The 18,714-nt window shown below is 48.9% G+C and overlaps 1 protein-coding gene across 1 annotated transcript; it reads left to right on the plus strand.

The window, feature by feature from the left end:
- Nucleotides 1–2,451: 2,451 nt before the first annotated feature.
- Nucleotides 2,452–18,114, plus strand: LOC127057015 (allantoinase, mitochondrial-like). Its single transcript, XM_050965608.1, has 12 exons — nucleotides 2,452–2,485; nucleotides 3,711–3,868; nucleotides 7,409–7,560; nucleotides 8,976–9,090; nucleotides 10,163–10,309; nucleotides 11,147–11,192; nucleotides 12,330–12,423; nucleotides 13,469–13,655; nucleotides 15,686–15,824; nucleotides 16,857–17,029; nucleotides 17,448–17,480; nucleotides 17,950–18,114. The coding sequence occupies exons 1-12, from the start codon at nucleotides 2,452–2,454 to the stop codon at nucleotides 18,112–18,114; spliced, it is 1,443 nt and encodes a 480-aa protein (XP_050821565.1).
- The last annotated feature ends 600 nt before the right edge of the window (nucleotides 18,115–18,714 follow it).

Below are 18,714 nucleotides of genomic sequence, written 5' to 3' on the forward strand. Positions count from 1 at the left end.
GGCCACATCTGGTTGGTCACACTCCACCTCGGGCAGTGTCCATGCACTGGGTGTGTGAGCGCTGCCTAATTAGAGTCCCAGACACCTTGTCTACCTGGGAGCTCTTCTGATCTTCCAGCTGTTCAAGCAGCCCATTCATTCCACAAGCATTCCAGGAGGGAGTGGGAGGGGGAAAGCCACTTCACAGGTATTCAGAGAGGAGACAAAAGGTGGGGGAAGGTGTAACAGATCCTTTGAACATACAGGTTATACAGAGCATACAGATCACTGCTGCTCCTACAACTAGGCTGACCTCCTTTGCAAAGCACTTGTGAGATCTACTGATTAAAAGAGCTACATATTATTAACTTTTACTCCTGTCCAGTATCCTATACTCCAGGGATCGGCAACCTTTGGCATGTGGCTCACCAGGGTAAGCACCCTGGCGGGCCAGGCCAGTTTGTTTACCTGCTGTGTCCGCAGGTTCAGCAGATCATGGGTCCCACTGGTTATGGTTCACCACTCCAGGACAATGGAGGTGGCGGAAAGCGGTGGCCAGCACATTCCTCGGCCCATGCCGTGCTGCGCCGCTTCCTGCAGCCCCCTTGGCCAAACCTGTAGATGCGGCAGGTAAACAAATGGGCCTGGCCCGCCAGGGTCCTTACCCTGGCCAGCCGTGTGCCAAAGGTTGCCGATCCCTGCTATACACTAATGGTATATGAAATGACATGGAGATGTTCTTTTAAGAGGAACGAGGATTTTTTTTTCATGTCTCCATATTTTAAGGCTAAAAACTGTAGAACAGTTCAAATGAAGGCATCAGCTGGGGACGGCAATGGTGCTTTTTGAGGGAGTATGGGAGGAGAGGAGTTGGTAGGCTGGTTTGTTAATTGGATTCTGGCCCATCAAGGGAAAGTACAGAGCTACAAAATCATTCGTATTTCTGAGAAACGCAAGAGCACAGCTCCTCAGCTGGTGCAGATCTACATCGTTCCGCTGATTTCCATGGAGCTGCGCCTGCTTTTATGATATATTTTCTGACTTCTTATTAATGGCCAGCAGGATGCAGTAGCGACGCAACATGGTCCAGCGGATCAGACATGGAAAATCAGGGTTTTACTCCCCCCACCCAGCCTGTCATGGGTGGCCTTAGCCAAGGGATGTTGCCTTTGTCTGGTGTATTTATATTGCAAGCACCTTGGGGATGGCCCTACATGGTTGTACAGCATGTACTACAATGGGGCCCTGATCTTATTGGGGCCCCTTTCTGCCACTGTACTAATTACCATGAGAAAGGATAAGTAGGTCAGCTTCAGTATGGCTTTCCTCGGTGTTTTAAACGCTCACTTTGACTTGTTAGGCCTGGGTATTGCTTGTGTTAGACACTTTTCTTCCTACAGTTGGGGAAATTATTTGCCTAACTAGGGGGACAGGATAAAGCCTAGGTTGGAGGTTTATTATTAATTCATACATTTCCAAATCTAGACTAACGTGGCATTAGGGTTGAACATGCTTTTGACATTACGGTTGCTTAATAGTATAAGAAGAGAGTGCAGCATTTATGCAGTATTGGTTTCCCTGCCATGCCAAAAAAAAAAATCAATAAAAATAAAGCAAAGGCACTGGATAGTGCAGGTGCTAGATAATGGAATGTAGTGCCTGGAGGGCTTTTATACCATGTAATGTTTTTGTCTGCTTGCTTTGCCATATCCCTGAAGCAGCATTGCACCTAAGGAATTATTCAATCAGAGACTAAAGGAAGTAAACAAACATCATCAGTGACATGCATAGCTTCTAAAATGATAGTTAATAATCAGCATTTCTCCAAGATCTAACTGCCTACAGAGTCAGTCAAATATATTATGGTAGTATGTAGGAACCTCAGCCATAACCCAGGAGCCCAGTGTGCATGGTGTTGGACAAACACAGAACAGTCCCTGCCCCAGAGAGCTGACAATCTAAGCAAGAACTTGATCTCAAAAAGTTCAGATTCACGTAACTCTCTGCAGCCGTCTCCAAAGAATGTACAAGGGAAGACTTGGATAAGCAGCAAGGCTGAAGCACTCCTGGAGGTGCTCTTTCCAGAATGTGCTCAAGGCTCACTGGCTGGGCTGCGAGGAAGCTGGCACTTGTCCCCTGTTGCACTGTCATCAGTTCAGTGGCTTGCCACAGCACTAAAGTTCTGCTAAGAAATGAAACAAAATAAATGAGTTCAAAGGTCAAAGCCATGGAAGTACTGAGCCTGCACTAGGTAAAAGTGGCTGTCTGTTTGCAAAGCTCAGAGCTCATCAAATATTAACTATACCCTCCCTGCCACATCCCTGCTGAGGGAGTGAGGAAAATCCCCACTGGGATCATTTGGAAAGTTATTCTTGCTCCCGAGCTTCACTGAAAAAGGAGCCATTCGCAAGTGTGAGACAGAGAAGCGGAATCAACATGGAGGAGGTGCCAGGTAGAAAGGCAGAGCTTAGGATGTCTACAAAACACGGGGAAGCTTCCCAAACAGGTGAGTAAGGAACAGATCCAACCTCCAGGTGAAAGAATGCTTAGGACTAGCTGGCAGAAATCCTCCTCCAGTAGGGCTCTGTTCACAGGATTAAAGGCAGCAATTCCACAGGGATAAACTGCCAGTGAACATTCTGGTCAGGGAGGTGGGCCTCATCAATCCCTTTGGACATTAGCCAACCCCCGCTGGTCTCTCGTGGTTCCCTGTCCTCACGCTTGAGCTGGATTGGTAGCCAGTTTTAGCTCCTCAAGCTTCCAACCACACCCAATTAGCAATAGGAGGAGAGGTCTCTGTGTCATAGGCCGCTTGCGCTGTTGTCTTGGGTTCTGCATGCAGTTAGCAAGTGGATGGGGGTGAGAACCCCCAGCAGCAGTGCAATGAGATGAGAAGTCTTCAAATACTGTTTTCCTGGGGGCTAGAAGAGGTGGTCTCCATTGGATAAAGGCCTGCACTGACACACACACATACACACCTGCATATGCACACATCCATGAGAAGAAAAACACTTCACAAGGAAAGCGAGGGGAAAATCTGCAACTGTAAAAGGGTGGGGCCAAATTCTGCTCCTATTAAAATCAATAGCAAAACTCCCACTGACTTCACTGGAGCAAGACCGAGCTTTAGACATAGGAAGGAATTAACAAGCACCACTTAGTCTGCCCGGGTGTTTGGGACTATGCAGGGGGTAGAGGTGCGCAGAGAGCAGAACTTTAGAGAGGAAGGGCGCTTGGGCTTCAAACACTAGCCTCAGAGTGCTGGCTCAGTTCAGGATCTGCCTTGCTTACTAGGTGACCTTTGGCAAGTCACTCGCTCTCTATAGCTCCCCATCCATACAACAGCGATAATGCTCCTCCCTCTTCTCCCTGCCCCTGTGCCTTTCTGGTAAGTTGTGGGGACAGGGACAGTCTCTGACTCTGTATATGTTCCAGGACTAGCTTCATGAGATCTCCAGTTCAGGATGGACCTCTGGGCTCTGCTCTAACAATAAAGACCATAAGCAGGCAGAGGAGGGAATCGAATTGTGTTTTATCTCATATATAAGCCCCCTCAAAATGGCTTACTTTGGGAGCATCTGCTTTCTCCCCAGCCTGCCCCCGACAACAATATTCCACTGTCAATTTACTTCTTTTAAATGCCAAAGAGTCCAACTGACTGGTCTTCTCCTTAACTGCATTATGTCCTTGGATTCTAAGTATACTCCCCTTCTCTTCCCCATCCCACTAAGGGGCAGCCAAAGTGGAGGTGGGCTCGGAGGTCATGGCTGTGAGAAGTAACAGGGTGGTGCTGGATAATACCATCTGCCCAGCTGAAATCATCATCTGCAATGGCAAGATAGCTGACATTCTGCCCAAGAGAAGCTGGGCTTGTGCCAGCGGAGAGAAGGCAAGTATGGGCCAAAGTGCTAGATGAACTGGTATTGAGGAAACAACCATGTATCAAAGATGACAGAGATGTTAGAAGGAACAGCTATTGGGGACAGAGTAATTGCATTTAAAAATCATTCCAAAAAGTGAAATCTTGAGGCAGATCCTCAGGTGAATCCGCAAGACTCCAAAGACTACAGAGGTATATGTAGATTTACATCACTGAGGGTCTAACCCAGTGGATTATACTGGTGGAAGTGAGATCAGGCCCCTGGAACTTGGCACAAATAATGTAGAGGCAGCCCCTGAAGTACCCATCCCTAGCTGTAGGCAAGATGCTGGGCCATTTTATTAGTTCCATATAGATGGCTAGCCTGTGACCTGAGAGTAACTCCATTCGTTTGAATGGAACTACTCCAGAGTTCAACCAGCATCACTGAAAGTAATCAAGCTGTTCTTTCTTTACCTCAGTGCTGACCCTTAGTGTAGTGAGCCAGGGCTCTCAGAGACCAGAATGACTGGTCAGCACACATTTCCTTTCAAGTTCCCATAAATATTTTTAGTAAATACTCTAGTTGTGCTCTGTTATCACAATTTCAGGTGTGTGTAATGGGGGAAAACAGATGTGTCCTTGTTGCCAAGAAGGCTAATGGTATTTTGGGCTATGCAAGTAGGAGCATTGCCAGCAGATCGAGGGACGTGATCATTCCCCTCTATTTGGCATTGGTGAGGCCTCATCTGGAGTACTATGTCCAGTTTTGGGCCCCATACTACAAGAAGGATGTGGAAAAACTGAAAAGAGTCCAGCAGAGGGCAACAACAATGATTAGGGGGCTGGAGCACACAATTTATGAGGAGAGGCTGAGGAAACTGGGATTATTTAGTCTGCAGAAGAGAAGAATGAGGGAGGAGTTGATAACTGCTTTCAACTACCTGAAAGGGGGTTCCAAAGAGGATGCATCTAGACTGTTCTCAGAGGTGCCAGATGACAGAAGAAGGAGTAATGGTCTCAAGTTGCAGTGGGGGAGGTTTAGGTTGAATATTAGGAAAAACTTTTTCACTAAGAGGGTGGTGAAACATGGGCATGAGGTGGTGGTGGAATCTCCTTCCTTATAGGTTTTTAAGGTCAGGTTTGATAAAGCCCTAGCTGGGATGATTTAGCTGGGGATTGGTCCTGCTTTGAGCAGGGGGTTGGACTAGATGGCCTCCTGAGGTCCCTTCCAACCCTTATATTCTATGATTCTATGCTTACCGGTGTCTGAATAAGGAGAGGGAAGCCAGAAAACTTGACTGCTTTGGGCTAGATTCCCAGATGGCGTAAGTTAGTGTAGCACTGTTTAAGTCAATGGGCTATGCCAGTTTACACCAGTGGAGTATCTGGCCCAGAGATTGGCCTGAACCAGAAGAGATAAAAATCACACCCACACACAGATCTGGTGAAGTTCACAGCGTGGGCAAGCCATCTGGGCCCAACTCATCAAGATCACCTCTGTTCTGTCAGGTAAGTGCTACAGTGTGCAGAGGGGAAATCCTCCTCAGAGGGGACAGGGTCCCTCTCCCCCCAGATTTGCTGCTTGAACACTGCTGAAGCCGCCTGCCCTCACTCCGCCCCTCCCTGCCCTCTTCCCCGCACACTATCAGCAGGCACAGGTCATCTTTGGTCCTCCTTAACAGTGCATTTTCAAACAGTCTGAAGCCAAGCCTCCTATTCTGTAGGTGCAAATTGCACCTACAGTGTTGCACTTCTTGGATGAACTGAAGGTGCACGTCAGAGCACTTGCACCTCTAAACTAGAGGTGCAAATTTGGCCAGTGCAAATTTCACCCACAATTGGAAGAACACCCTTTTGTAAGTTTGGCCCTTGGTATCAGGGACATGAACATGTGAAGTCAGCCATAAAATCTGTTTGGCATATTTTTAATACCTGATTAAAATAACTTAGCAAGATCTAGTGCACAGGAGCAAACTGGATACATGAAAAGAATAGCCAAGTAAATCATAGATTAACTGGGACCATCAGACTGGCATGTCTGAGATTAGAGAGCTATTTTGACAGTCTGTAGGAATTGTACCCGGGTGCAGATAACCTTTAGAACATTTGCTACCTCACTGGCCTAGTACATCCGCTGGAGGTGTTCACAGAAGCCATTGGGAAATCCACATTTTCCCATCACTCTGTAAGTCACTTCCTGACTGTGAAGCCCTGCAAGGGATTATTTTTAAAATCCTGATCCCACCCTTCCCCGTAATACACTCCCACGCACTCCCACATAGTTTCTTGCATTTTTATCCCACTCCCACCCGCAAAAACCTTAGACCCTGCAAAAGAGACAGATTTTTTTATGCTACTAAAACAACAATTTTACCACTAAAAGAATAAAACAAATCTTGCTTAAACCATGTAAAAATACTTTAACTCCCGTTATAAGAGACATCAAATCTCTTTCTATCCCTCGCTTAAATTTAAGTATTAAAACCTTTATTTTAAAAAAGAAAAACTTGCTGTACATTGCTCAAATTCTATATGGGCCAAGGTGACGAGAGAGTTAGTGTTTTCCTGCAAACCCCGACAGACTGGATTTTTTCCCCACCATATCCCAACAGCAACAAAGTACATTTTACCCACTCCCACTTATGGCACCAGCCCTGGGATCCACGGGATCCCACCCAGTCCTACAGCAGGGTTCTAGCCTGCATACAAGAAAGTGGGTGTAGCAGGGACATCACCTCTAGAGTACCCCCTCATGGTAAAGGGTGGCCCTGCAGGCACCCCACATTCCCCTCCTGCGCCTCCTCACGACTTTAGTCCAGAGTATTTAATATGAAAAGTTCCCCTTCTGGAGTCTGATTTATTGCAGTTGTACAGTTTCCAGCAGCCCTCTTCTTTCAGACCACTTCTAGCACTGCCTGAAGTGTGTGTGTTTGTGCATGTGGGGGGAGCAGTAATCATAATCTGGGGGCCGCTGTTGTCGTAACACAGTGCTTAAAATGCACCCTCAGTAACCCAGCTCAGTTTGTATTTGCTTTGCCAGGTCTGCACCATGCCCTTGAAGCCTGGCCTCCAGGCCCAAAGCCTTCTCTCTTTGCTAAGAGACTCCACCACCCTCCTGCCATAGTTACTTCTGTGCTTCTCCTTGCCCTCCAGCAGCTCCGCCATGGCGGGCAACAAAGTCTTGCAAGAAACAGAAAGAAACAAAATCATCCTGACAACAGGGCTTCCTTCCAGACAGCTCTTCTGGGGCGCCCGCAGCCTGCCACCTTAAGCACCCAGCCAGCAGCCTCCCCTGCTAGATCTTTCTGGGACTCCTGCAGGAGACTTTAGCTTGGCTTCATACAGACAATCCCTATCTACCCCCAAGGTCTGATTGGGTCACATGGCTTACCTCATCTCTTCTCCCCCACCAGGAGAGTGGCTGGGGCTGAACCCATCTCCCCATAAAGGGCCAGCCACCCTGGGACACTGGGCCTTTCAGTGCTAATAGCAATGTTGATGTGGGCTGAGAGGATTCTAACATGACCTCCCCATCAGGATTGTCCATGAGTTCCTTTCTCCCCGCAGGTGCTGGATGTTGGCGATCTGGTGGTGATGCCTGGGATCATAGACCCTCATGTCCACACGTGTGAGCCAGGGCACACAGATTGGGAGGGTTACTCTTCTGCAACCAAGGCTGCTGCTGCAGGAGGCATCACAACCCTGGTGGCTATGCCGCAGTACGGTACCGAAGGTGGAGTGGGAGCAGCATTACTAGGGTGACCAGACAGCAAATGTGAAAAATCGGGATGGGGGTGAGGGGTAATAGGAGCCTGTATAAGAAAAAGACCCAAAAATCAGGACTGTCCCTATAAAATCGGGACATCTGGTCACCCTAAGCATTACTGCACGCACCTATGGGTTACCTCCTTGTTGCCATGCATTGGAAGGGGCCCATATCATATAATGATAGCATGACCTTTGTGAAGGGAAGGATGGAGTGGAGAGTGAAGTGGCTCCTCGCTGTGCATTGCACTGGGTTTGATGGGTCTTGGAGATCCGCCTGTCCTGCATGTGGATAGTTAGGCGCACGCTATCTCCCACTGAAATCTATGGGCATCTTTCCATCACCTGCAATTGGAGGTGGATCAGGGTCCCTGCAGAATGAGGCAGACCCTCCGTTGGTATAAAGGATGAACCTAAACAAATTTACATCAGCTGAGGATCTGGGCCCAGGACTTCAGCCCACTCTTTGCAGGTGTTGAACATATGCTGTTTGGGTCGCCCTTTCCCTCTGCAATGCTGCTGAGTTATTCTGCCTGTGAAGGGTATGGGGTGACAAAAGAATGGGAGCTCAATGGGTGCATGCTATTTGCTAAACTCCTGCCAGGTCAGGGAAAGCCCAGCCTTTGCTGGTGGAAGCTATTCTCTGCCACCCCATGCAGCTTGGAATGTAGGACAAATCCCCTACAAACTGCAGCTCAGAGCTGCAAGGGAAATAAACTGCATCCAAATCTGCCTGTTTCCAGCAAGCACTGCCACTTGGCCCAGCTCCTGAGTGATAAATGTGGTCCAACAGTGCTCTCTGCTGGCCACACCTAGTACTCTCAGGATGAAAAGAAAAAGGATTTATATGCAGAAGTTTATTCTGAGAGGAGGTGCAAAGATCCTCATTCTGATGTCCATCCCAAGGCTGAACTAGCGGAAGTAGGGATCCAGGCATGGAGGGTCCTGATAGAAGAAGGAGACCATCTACAGGGGATGAGAACATAAAGGGGCTTGCCGTTGGCAGGGGACTAGGAAGTATAATCCATTTGTAGGGGCTGAGGGCTTTGGAGGAAGTATCTGGTGGGGACGAGTGATCTAGAAGAACACCAAAGTGTTGGTAGCTCTGGTCCCCATTTTGTCTTAATCATCCTCTGTCTATTCCTATCCCACTATATTATTACCCACTTTTGCTCCCAGCGCCACACCGGGAAATGAGATCTGCCTATAATCTTCTATGGGAGCTAGCTGCGCCCCTGTCTACCCTGCACTCTCCTCATACCGCATCTCTTGTGCACTCTTTCTCTACATCTCTATAGCATTCTCCCTTCCAGTCGAGAAAGGGTTCTGGACCTTGCTAAGCTGCTCTCTCTCTCTCTGTGCCCTCCAGGAGCTGTCTTCCCCCAATCACAACTCTGGCAAACTTTGAGGACACGCTACAGTCTGCCGAAGGGCAGTGCTATGTGGATGTAGCCTTCTGGGGCGGAGTCATTCCTGGAAACCAGGTCAGTGGCTGTCATTCAGCAAATGCAACAGCATGAAATACCAGCTGGAATGGTGCAAGGGCAGATACCCAGGACTCATCTCCTCTCTGGGGAGTTTCAGTGCAGGGAGCTAACGGGCTTAGTGCTTCTGGAAACCTGGCTGCAAGTCACTAAAAAATTGCTGCACAGTCAGTGCAGGCTGCGAAATAATTCAGAGGAAACTGATCAGTCCAACAAAGTTGTGGTGAATGCCTCCCATTCAGCTGATCTGCCTAACCCCACTAGGGTCTCTTGGGGAAGGGACACAGAACAATGTCTCAGGGATGCTGCTAACGAATCTGCAGTCACTGGCAAGGCTCCCATTGACTTCAATGGGGCCAGGGTTTGGCCCTGGCTCCTGTGAGGCTGATGAGAGATTCCCAGTCTCTGCTGTTGTTAGAAGGGGCATCTGGGCTGGGTCAGCTTGCAGGTGTTGGGAGGTTTGTGTTGGTCCAATCTATTAGCAATGGGGCAGTAAATGTGATAATAATCATAGAATCCCATAGAGTCCTCTAGCACAAGGGTCAGCGGCTAGTGGGCATTGGCTGAGCAAAGTTGTTGGGTAACCACTAGCACAAATACAGCTTTGATCTGTTGAAATGAAGTATTTGCCTTCTAAGGGGCATCTTGACCTTCAAAGTCTGTTGGAATTTGACCTTCTGTGGAGGTAAATGTTGAAGAAACTGATGGCCCTATCCACTGTGGAGCACAGCTGTCCCATATGCATGCTGAGTTATTGGCTAGGACGATGCCTCATGGGGCATATGAACAGTAGTTTAGGTGCTCATCCTTTGGCAGATTTTGCTTAAATGTGGCTCTCATAGCTGGAGCCATCCGGAAGGGCTGGCTGAACCAGGTGCCTGATAACCTGCAAATGTAGAACATAACATCTATCTCAGTCACTGCCCTACTTTCATCATCTCAGATGGCCAGGCTATCATTCTGCAGCAAATGCTAGGGTTGGAATGCACACCCTGCAAAGGCTGCATTAGGCAGAACTGGTGCATAGTGGGATGTCCAGGCCTGAGTGCATCACTTCTGTTGCCTGCTTTAGGATGAGCTCCTGCCCATGCTGCAGGCTGGAGTCCCAGGCTTTAAGTGCTCCCTGATTGCAAGTGGAGTGGAGGAATTCCCCCATGTCAGCCTCCAAGATCTGCACATGGCAATGGATGAGCTGCAAGGCACAGACTGTGTCCTCTTGGTAAGTGTCACTGCTTATGCTCAGCTACCCTGGTCCCATGAAGTTCAGGTCCCTGCTTTCTCTCTTCAGATTCAATACCCAGTGCTACTGTAACCCACACACCTCCTGGGTGTGGTGTTCTGTCCCAGCGAGTGTCACCGAGACCACTTAGAGAGAGAAAAAATGAGTCTGCTCTACAGCCTTAGCTAACAGCCAGCTGGTTTTTAGCTCATGCAGTAGAGGTGCAAGCATTTAGCTCCAGAGGTCCCAGGTTTGGTCCCACCCACCAATGACCGGGGTCTGTTGGTGTTACACTGCCAAATCAGAACAGCAGCATCTCCCACGCACTTGGCATAGGTGTAACTAACTGCACAAAGGGAAGGGTAGGGGAGGGCCCACATGGTTCAGTGGGCTGCATTCCTGCCCTGGAGACTAAAAACAGATACTGGTTTCTAGCTTCCTCTTTCAAATATTACCTTCACAGACAACCATCTCCATGACAAGCCTCTCTCCCTGGAGTGTGATCCCAGAGCACATGGAGACCCAGGGGACAAGCATCCCAGAAAAGCCATTTGTCAATTAGACAGAGTCAACCTTTCCTGGCACCCCAGAAAGGGAGGAAGTTGCCATCATTTGTGTGTCATCTCAACCCCTCAGGACAGGCGGTTTCTGAGGGTTTTCAATCCCCAGGAGAGAGCAGGGCTCTTCTAATATATGGCTCAGAGTGTGACTCACCAGGCCCTTCCATTTCCTTCCACAAATGAGAAAGAACGGTAATGAGAGGAGTAGCCTTGGAAAGGGCTTACCTCCTCAACCTGTTAGCATTAATTCTTCCCTCCATTTGGATTCGCTTTCCAGTTCCACGCAGAGCAAGAGCTGGGCCAGTGGAAGCCGGCACTAGAGGGTACGTAGTGACGACTCTGGGATGGAAACCTACGGCAAGCACATCTCTCTATGTACACAGCCTGCAGGAGGCATATGGGTCTCACTCTCTGTCAAGGTTTCTTTCCCCACTTTGAACTTTAGAGTACAAAAAGTGGGGACCTGCATGAATACTTCTAAGCTTAATTACTAGCTTAGATCTGGTACACTGCCACCAGCCAGAATTTAGTGTCTGGCACACTTTTTGTTCCCCCAAAACCTTCCCTGGGGAACACAGATCCAAACCCCTTGGATCTTAAAACAAGGAGAATTTAACCATCCCCCCTCCTTTTTTCCTCCACCAATCCCTGGTGAGTTCAGGTCCAATTCCCTTGGATTTTAAAACAAGGAAAAATCAATCAGGTTCTTAAAAAGAAAGCTTTTAATTAAAGAAAGAAAAGGTAAAAATTATCTCTGTAAAATCAGGATGGAAAATGCTTTACAGGGTACTTAGATTTATATAGCCCAGAGGAAACCCCCTCTAGCCTTAGGTTCAGAGTTACAGCAAACAGAGGTAAAAATCCTTCCAGCAAAAGAAACTTTCACAAGTTGAGAAAACAAAAATAAGACTAATCCGTCTTGCCTGGCTATTACTTACAATTTTGAAACATGAAAGACTGATTCAGAAAGATTTGGAGAGCCTGGGTGTACGTCTGGTCCCTCTTAGTCCTAAGAGCGAACAACGAACAAAACAAAAAGCACAAAGACTTCCCTCCACCAAGGTTTGAAAGTATCTTGTCCCGCTATTGGTCCTTTGGTCAGGTGTCAGCCAGGTTTACTGAGCTTCTTAACCCTTTACAGGTAAAAGAGACATTAACCCTTAACCATCTGTTTATGACACTCTCACTTTACGCTGCCAGGGCAGGGCACACACAGACATCCCACGACACTGATTAATGTTGCAAGCAAGAGCCTACTGACCGGGGAGTCACGGAATAAAATTCCCTTAACTGTTACCCTTTCTGGGCAGTTAGCCACTCTGTACACATCCCGGGCCAGGTCCTCTGCTGGTGTAAATAGTCCACGGAGTCCAGGAGCACATCACTATGTCCCTTAGCACAAACCTCCTGCACCTCGAGATGCAAACCTGACTCTATTTCCTTCTCCGGTCTCTGTGCAGACCCCACAGAGTACAGGGTACTCCTGGACTCCCGCCCTGATGCAATGGAAGTGGAGGCCATCCAGACCATCGCTAATCTCTGCCTCCAGTACAAGTAAGGAGCCATTCTCCATGGGGTTGGGAAGCAGGAGGAGACATGTGAGTGCTTTTGTGGCAGTGACCTTTGACCTCCAGAAAGTTGCTTTCTGCAGGCTCCCCCACCTGGCTCTCTGCTTTCATTGCACAAAAGGCTGTGTGGCCCCTATCCATGCCAAGAGAATTGTGGCAATGTAAACTGAGGGCAATCCGTCACTGGGCAGAAAGGTGCACACACACCCGGGCTTCCCCTCCAGCAGGGAAGCCAGTGACCCCCTTCCCTCACCCATCTCATAGGTATGGTGAGTTGGCGTATGCACATGTCCTTGCCTCTCGGGCACCCCCCCGTCCAGATGCAGTGTTGCCTGGGATGTTTCCTCTCATACCCCTCTGGTGGCCACTGCCTGTGCTGTGGGGGCCACGCCCAGCTGCTCTTTTCCTCAGACTGCCTTGCTGGGTCTCCTGTGGGTTGGCTTTCTCGCCAAGTCACACGCTGGTTCAGTCCCCTTCCAGGTACCAAAAGGCCCAACTAACAGTCCTCCTGCCCTTCTCAGGTGCCACTAAAGGCCTCTGCTTCTTGGCCTCTTCTCCTGGCCCTGCAGAGCTTCTCCCACAGGGTTCTCCTGCCTCCCTTCCCCAGAGATCTCTCTGTTGCAGAACTTCTCTTTTAACTCACACATCTCCTGGGCGTCTCCTCTATTCCCTCAGCCTCACATACCCTAGCTTGGGGCTCCTCTCTGCTCCTTGTGCAGCTCGCATGCTGGCTTCTGCAGGCTCTTCCCAGAGGGGACCCTCCTCCTTAGCTCTGGTGCTTCACCACCACAGCTGGGGTCAGTTTCTCTCTAAGCCTCAGGAGACAGAGTGAAGTCACTAATTATCACTTGTGTTGCCAGCTCATCAGTGAGGCTGAGGACAGTGGCTAAGACATGGGCAAGACCCTCCCCCTAACCCACAGGTGGTGACATTTCAGCTCTGCTCTCAACCATCATGAGGTGAGGAGTGAAGTCACCAGCCTGAGGACAGCTGCCCAGCCAGCAGGATAACTGTCTCATGCTCTCTAATAGGATGCCCTGCCACATCCTCCATCTCTCCTCTGCTCAAGCCCTGCCCATCATCAGAGAGGCTCGCCAGAAAGGGGCACCACTCACTATAGAGACTGCCCACCACTACCTCACCCTCACGTCTGAACGCATTCCACCTGGGGGCACCTACTACAAGTGCTGTCCTCCTATCAGGACCAAAACCAATCAGGTAATGAGACCTAAAGGGGCTCCAGAGGGGAATTTCAGCCCAAGACATCAGATGCCATGAGCATAACCGGGGCTGGGGGAAGGGGGCACCAGCAAAGGAAGGAAATGAGGCCACCATCTAAGAAGATACATTTCAGGAGCAGCAAAAGTCAGACTGGCCCAGCTCTTCAGTCTCTGTGTAGCCCATCCTCTTGCCCCTCACTCTCATTCTGCAGAATCCAGGCAACTTTGTCAGTCACATCTCCTCTGCTTCAGTCACCTGGTGGTGAATCCTTGAGTGTGGCCTTGATCAGACATGGTCCACTCTTGAGATGGACTGTTGTGGGACATGGCGAGGTTCGGGAAGGAGGTGGCTACAGTGGCCAAGGCTCTAGGTGACCAAGGCCCAGACAAGGGGTTTAGCCGCAGGAACAGAAAGGAATGGGTGGGGTTTGGACATGTTATGGAGGGAGAGTGGCAGGGGTTAGGGATGGTCTGAACAGACATGATTGCTCTCGCTCTGAACAGAGGGTGCCTGATTAAGGACAGGAAGGTAGGGCTGAGGGTCACCAGCACAAAACTCTCCTAGCTAAACCATGTGATCGGTGCTGAAGTTACATGGGATGGAGCAGGCCAAGGAAACTAACAGAGGGAGGAGGGGAGGTACTGCCAAAGGAAGTACCAAAGGAGCCTCAGATAAGCAGTAGAAGCAGGAAAGTGCAGGCTCTGCAGCCTCAAGAATGGAGTGCTTCCAGGAAGCTGAAGTGCTCCATGGTGCCAAAGGCAGTGTTTCCTAATGGCTGGAGCACTGGCTTAGGATTCAGAAGACCTGGGTTCTAGTCCCAGTCAGCCTCTGGGTGACTGGGGGCATATTGCATCCCCTCCCTGTGCTTTTGTTTCCCTCTCTGTACGATGGATGTAATGATGTCCCCTCCTTTGTCAAGCGCTTGGAGACTAACTGGTGACAAGCGTTGGCTAAGAAGTGTTACTATTATTGTCAGTTAAAAGGACACAAATGAAGAGGCCATGAGCTCTGCGTTGGTGTCAGCTCTCTTGAGTTTCAAGATATCTGGTGTGTTTTGTAAAGCCCAGCTCAGGAAGTCAGAGTCTCACAGGAGAACAGTGGCTGTGGGTCGTGGTAGTTCAGTTTCTAGCTCCCGAGATTGTAGAGGAAAGTTTGAAAATGTGAAGCGAGTGCATCTGACAGGCTCAGAGATCAGGGATAAGTCAGCAGGTCCCTGAATGGATTGGGGCTTGGGCACACTGGATTTAGCTACAGAAAGGTAGCTGATGACCTTGGCAAGGGTGGTTGCTGTGGAGTCAACGGAACAGAAGCCAGGCTGCCGAGGCCCCAGGAGAAAGGCAGGGCTGAGCAGTTACCCATCTGGCTAGAGCAAGGTCCAGGTACTGAATAAACCAGCCTGGGTTGTGGTTGTCCAGGACAGGAGGTTATTAAAGCTGTGATAACCAAGGCCTCTCTTAAGTCAGTGAGAGATGTTTTCTAGCTTCTGTCTCCACACTGCTCAGTTCACAGCAGCCCCCTGGAAGATGGTGGAGCCCATCTTGGCAAGCAGGATGTCTCATTTGATGTTGTCAGGTGGAACCACTTCACTGTCTTATGAAAGAAATCAGATGAAGCTTGTCAGGCCAGGAACATTCCAGCCCTCCAGGACAGGGCATGAAGAGCAAGGGGGTGTGAAGAGTGCATGTGGCTCGCTGCTCCTTCCGGTGGCTCTGGCAGGGCCTGATGTGCCTTTCATACACTGGACACGGGTCCAGGAAGGGAAACAAAGCTGGAACAGAAGCTGTGTAGAAACCTCCTTGTTTGTGTTTATATGTCGTAGTTTAATTTAATCAGTGTCTGTTATATAAATTGGACTGTGAGTCCACATATCATGACAGGATGACTCAGGCTAATTTAAGACTTTCTGCACATAATAATGGTCCTGTCAGACTAGCTGGCAGAGCAAATACCCTCTTCCGTACAGGAAAGAGTCCTCCACCCATCCCAGTCTGCTGTGAGGTTAACCTCTCTCTTTCTCTTGCCTCCAGGAGCAACTGTGGAGTGCTTTGCAAGAGGGGCTGATCGATATGGTGGTGTCAGCCCATAACCCTGGCTCACCAGATCTCAAAATCTTGGATGATGGAGACTTTTTCAAGGCACAGGGAGGCATTGCCTCACTGCAGTTTGGTAAGAGGGGTGGGTCAGACCAAACTGGCTGTACTGAGTCTGTGAGATATGGTGTACAGCAGGGCTTAAATTCAGCCAGAGCCTTCCAGAGCAGAGCTCCGGTGAATGTTTTCAAAACCTTAGGAGCCCTGGCGCCTCCCCACATGGGCGGAAGTCATGAGTCCTAGTGCCTAATCCCCATCTAAAGCCCCAAGTCACCCTCCCCTGCAGTTGAAGCCATGAACCCTCAAGGTGGGAGGGGGGCAGAGGTTCTGGGAAATAATCTCTGAGAACTTAAGCCCTGGTGTACACTCATGGCAACTCAGTGCTTGGTCATCTTCCGAGGGGATGGGGGCTGCTGCAGACTCCAGTTCTGACCCCTCAGTGGTTTCATTAGCTGTACTGTGCCTTATCTACTACCCAACCCCTCCAAGCCTCAAGATGACTAGCCCAGTCCTTCTACATTATTCTATTCATGTTCTCCTACCATGTCTGTCACCCTGGTATCTGAGCACTTTCCAGTAGTGCATTAAGCGACAGGCCTAGCATCTGCCACATGTGGTCCATTCCTTCTTCCAAGTCCCAGAGGAAATAGTGCATGTGGCTGTTTTGTTGTTTAATGTTCAGTTCTGGGTACTGCATTGTCTGTTTTTATCAGCAAGGGCCAGGTGGAAGGAGTGCATCTTGCACTTGAAGGGGACAGTGATGAGGGTCGTGGGCATGCATTCCACACAGCCTCTGTTGGCTAAGGCATGTGGAAGAAGGCTGCAGCGGCTGTCCAAGCTCTGGCTAGCTCTAGCCACTGTTATCCGCCCCTGTAGTGTAATGAGAAATAAATGCACTCACACTTAAAATAAACAGAGACCCTTGTTCCCACTACTGATGGAGGACCATGGAGGGTGCCTCTCAAATGTGGTAGAGACCTATCCAGCTTCAGTTGCTCAATCTCAGTAGCCTTGTGTGACCTTCCATGAGCAGGAGATAAAGCTGACCCATCAGTAACAGCCTTGATCCCCCTACACATGTCCTGACTGCTGTTGGAAACACACGCAGGGCTTCCTCTGTTCTGGACCTCAGCAAAATCCAGGGGATTCTCCCTTCATGACGTGGTGCAACTTATGTGCAAAAATCCTGCCAGCCTGAGCCGACTGGATGACTGCAAGGGGAAGCTGTACACAGGGATGGATGCTGACTTGGTGATCTGGGATCCAGACAAGGAGTTTGAGGTAATGATGGGAAAGGTGTGTAGCACAGAGTTGGAAATGCCCAGCATTGGATGTGTGCAGTGTAATAATCAATAGGGAAATAGGATGAGTCTTTGGCTTGATATGATCCATGACATAGGCTGAGATATACAATAGTATATACATAATGAATGGAAGGGCAGTCTTGATAGACTAAGATCGGACACTTGTAGAATAAAATTTTACCTAACTTTTGGTTGCCACTTTCGTTCATCTCCTGTGACCTGTTACCCTGAAAAGGAACATGAGCCTCTGTTTATTTCCCTACTTGGGTAGGTCCAGGATGATGCTGGTTAAAAGAGTCCCATTCGTAGGTGGTGACAGGGAGCAGGCCATATTTGAAGATATTCTCAATTCAGCAGCCATAAAATTCATTGTTTTTTGTTGTTGTTTTTTTTAGGTGAAGAAAAACATGATTCAACATAAAAACCAGGTACAAGAACAGTTCATACTTTCTATATTCACACAGTACATCCTCTTTCTCCCAACCCCCTCAGGAAAGTAGTAAGACTTTAATCCCCTTTTATTGTTGGTAACTTGCACTCTCACCTACTGTAGAACACACTGCTCCTTTGCCTTCTAGTTGTAAGAAAATCTTACAGAAGTATAAATGGTGTCTCAGATCCTGTAGGGATTCTAATTGCCATCTTTGTTTAGTCATGGAGTTCCTTTCACTGCCCAACAATGCACCTGAAAGGACACTGTCTTGTAGTGAGAGGATATTCAACCTTCATGTAGACTGTATCATTGGTTTCCTCTTGCAGAGGAAGACCCATAGCAATGGCCTACAGGAATGAGCATGGGGCTTGGGTGTTATGTCAATGTCTGGTAACCTGTGGCTTGTAAATGGAAACTTGTGGTAAGAGTTTGCATTGCAATGGCTGGTGTGTTTTTTCTCCTAGCTGACCCCATACCTTGGCTTCCAGCTTCGTGGAGAGGTTTTTGCCACTCTCGTGCATGGCAGGTTGGTTTATCTGAAAGGAAAGTTCTCACCCAAGCCGGAAGGAGTCCTGCTTGTAACTCAGAGAAAGATGTCCACAACAGTCTCCTCCTCACCCTACTACTGATTAAGAATGGAGGAAAGAACGTGACCATGAGACCAACCAAATTATTGAGAGCCCCCTGTAGACCTGGAAAGAGAAGAGAAGCATGTGGGGGTGGGGGTGGGGGTGGGGAAAACAGTAATGGAAGCAGAGGGCATGGCCCATTCCCTAGTTCACTTCCATAAACTCAGGCTTTCAGGAAAAAGGGTTTGTGGATGGCTGTAGAGACACTGTCTGATCTTTGGCTCAGCTGCTGGAGGAGGTCTCCAAGAGGAAGAGAGAAGTGAGACCAAAGGTGGTCAATGGAGAGCAAAAAATTCCTCTCCTCTTGTTGCCTAGCGCTGAGCCCCACACATCCAATTTACAACCCTAATGGGCAATCATTTTGCGGGGAGTTTCAAAGAAGCCTAAGGGGCTTAGGCACTCAGCTCCACTTGCCTTTCAGTTGGATTCGGGTGCCTAATTCCTACAGACTCCTGTGCAAATCCCAGCCTTGATGTTGCAATGACCTACGATGGCAGTGGACTGAACTATGCCATGTATGTTAGAGTGACATTCTTTCCCCTTTGGTGCAATGGAGAGCTTTGCAGGACCACTGAAGTCCACCCCAAAGGCAGAACTGTA

This window comes from Gopherus flavomarginatus, chromosome 8 (assembly GCF_025201925.1).
Source record: "Gopherus flavomarginatus isolate rGopFla2 chromosome 8, rGopFla2.mat.asm, whole genome shotgun sequence".
NCBI classification, from domain to species: Eukaryota; Metazoa; Chordata; order Testudines; family Testudinidae; genus Gopherus; species Gopherus flavomarginatus.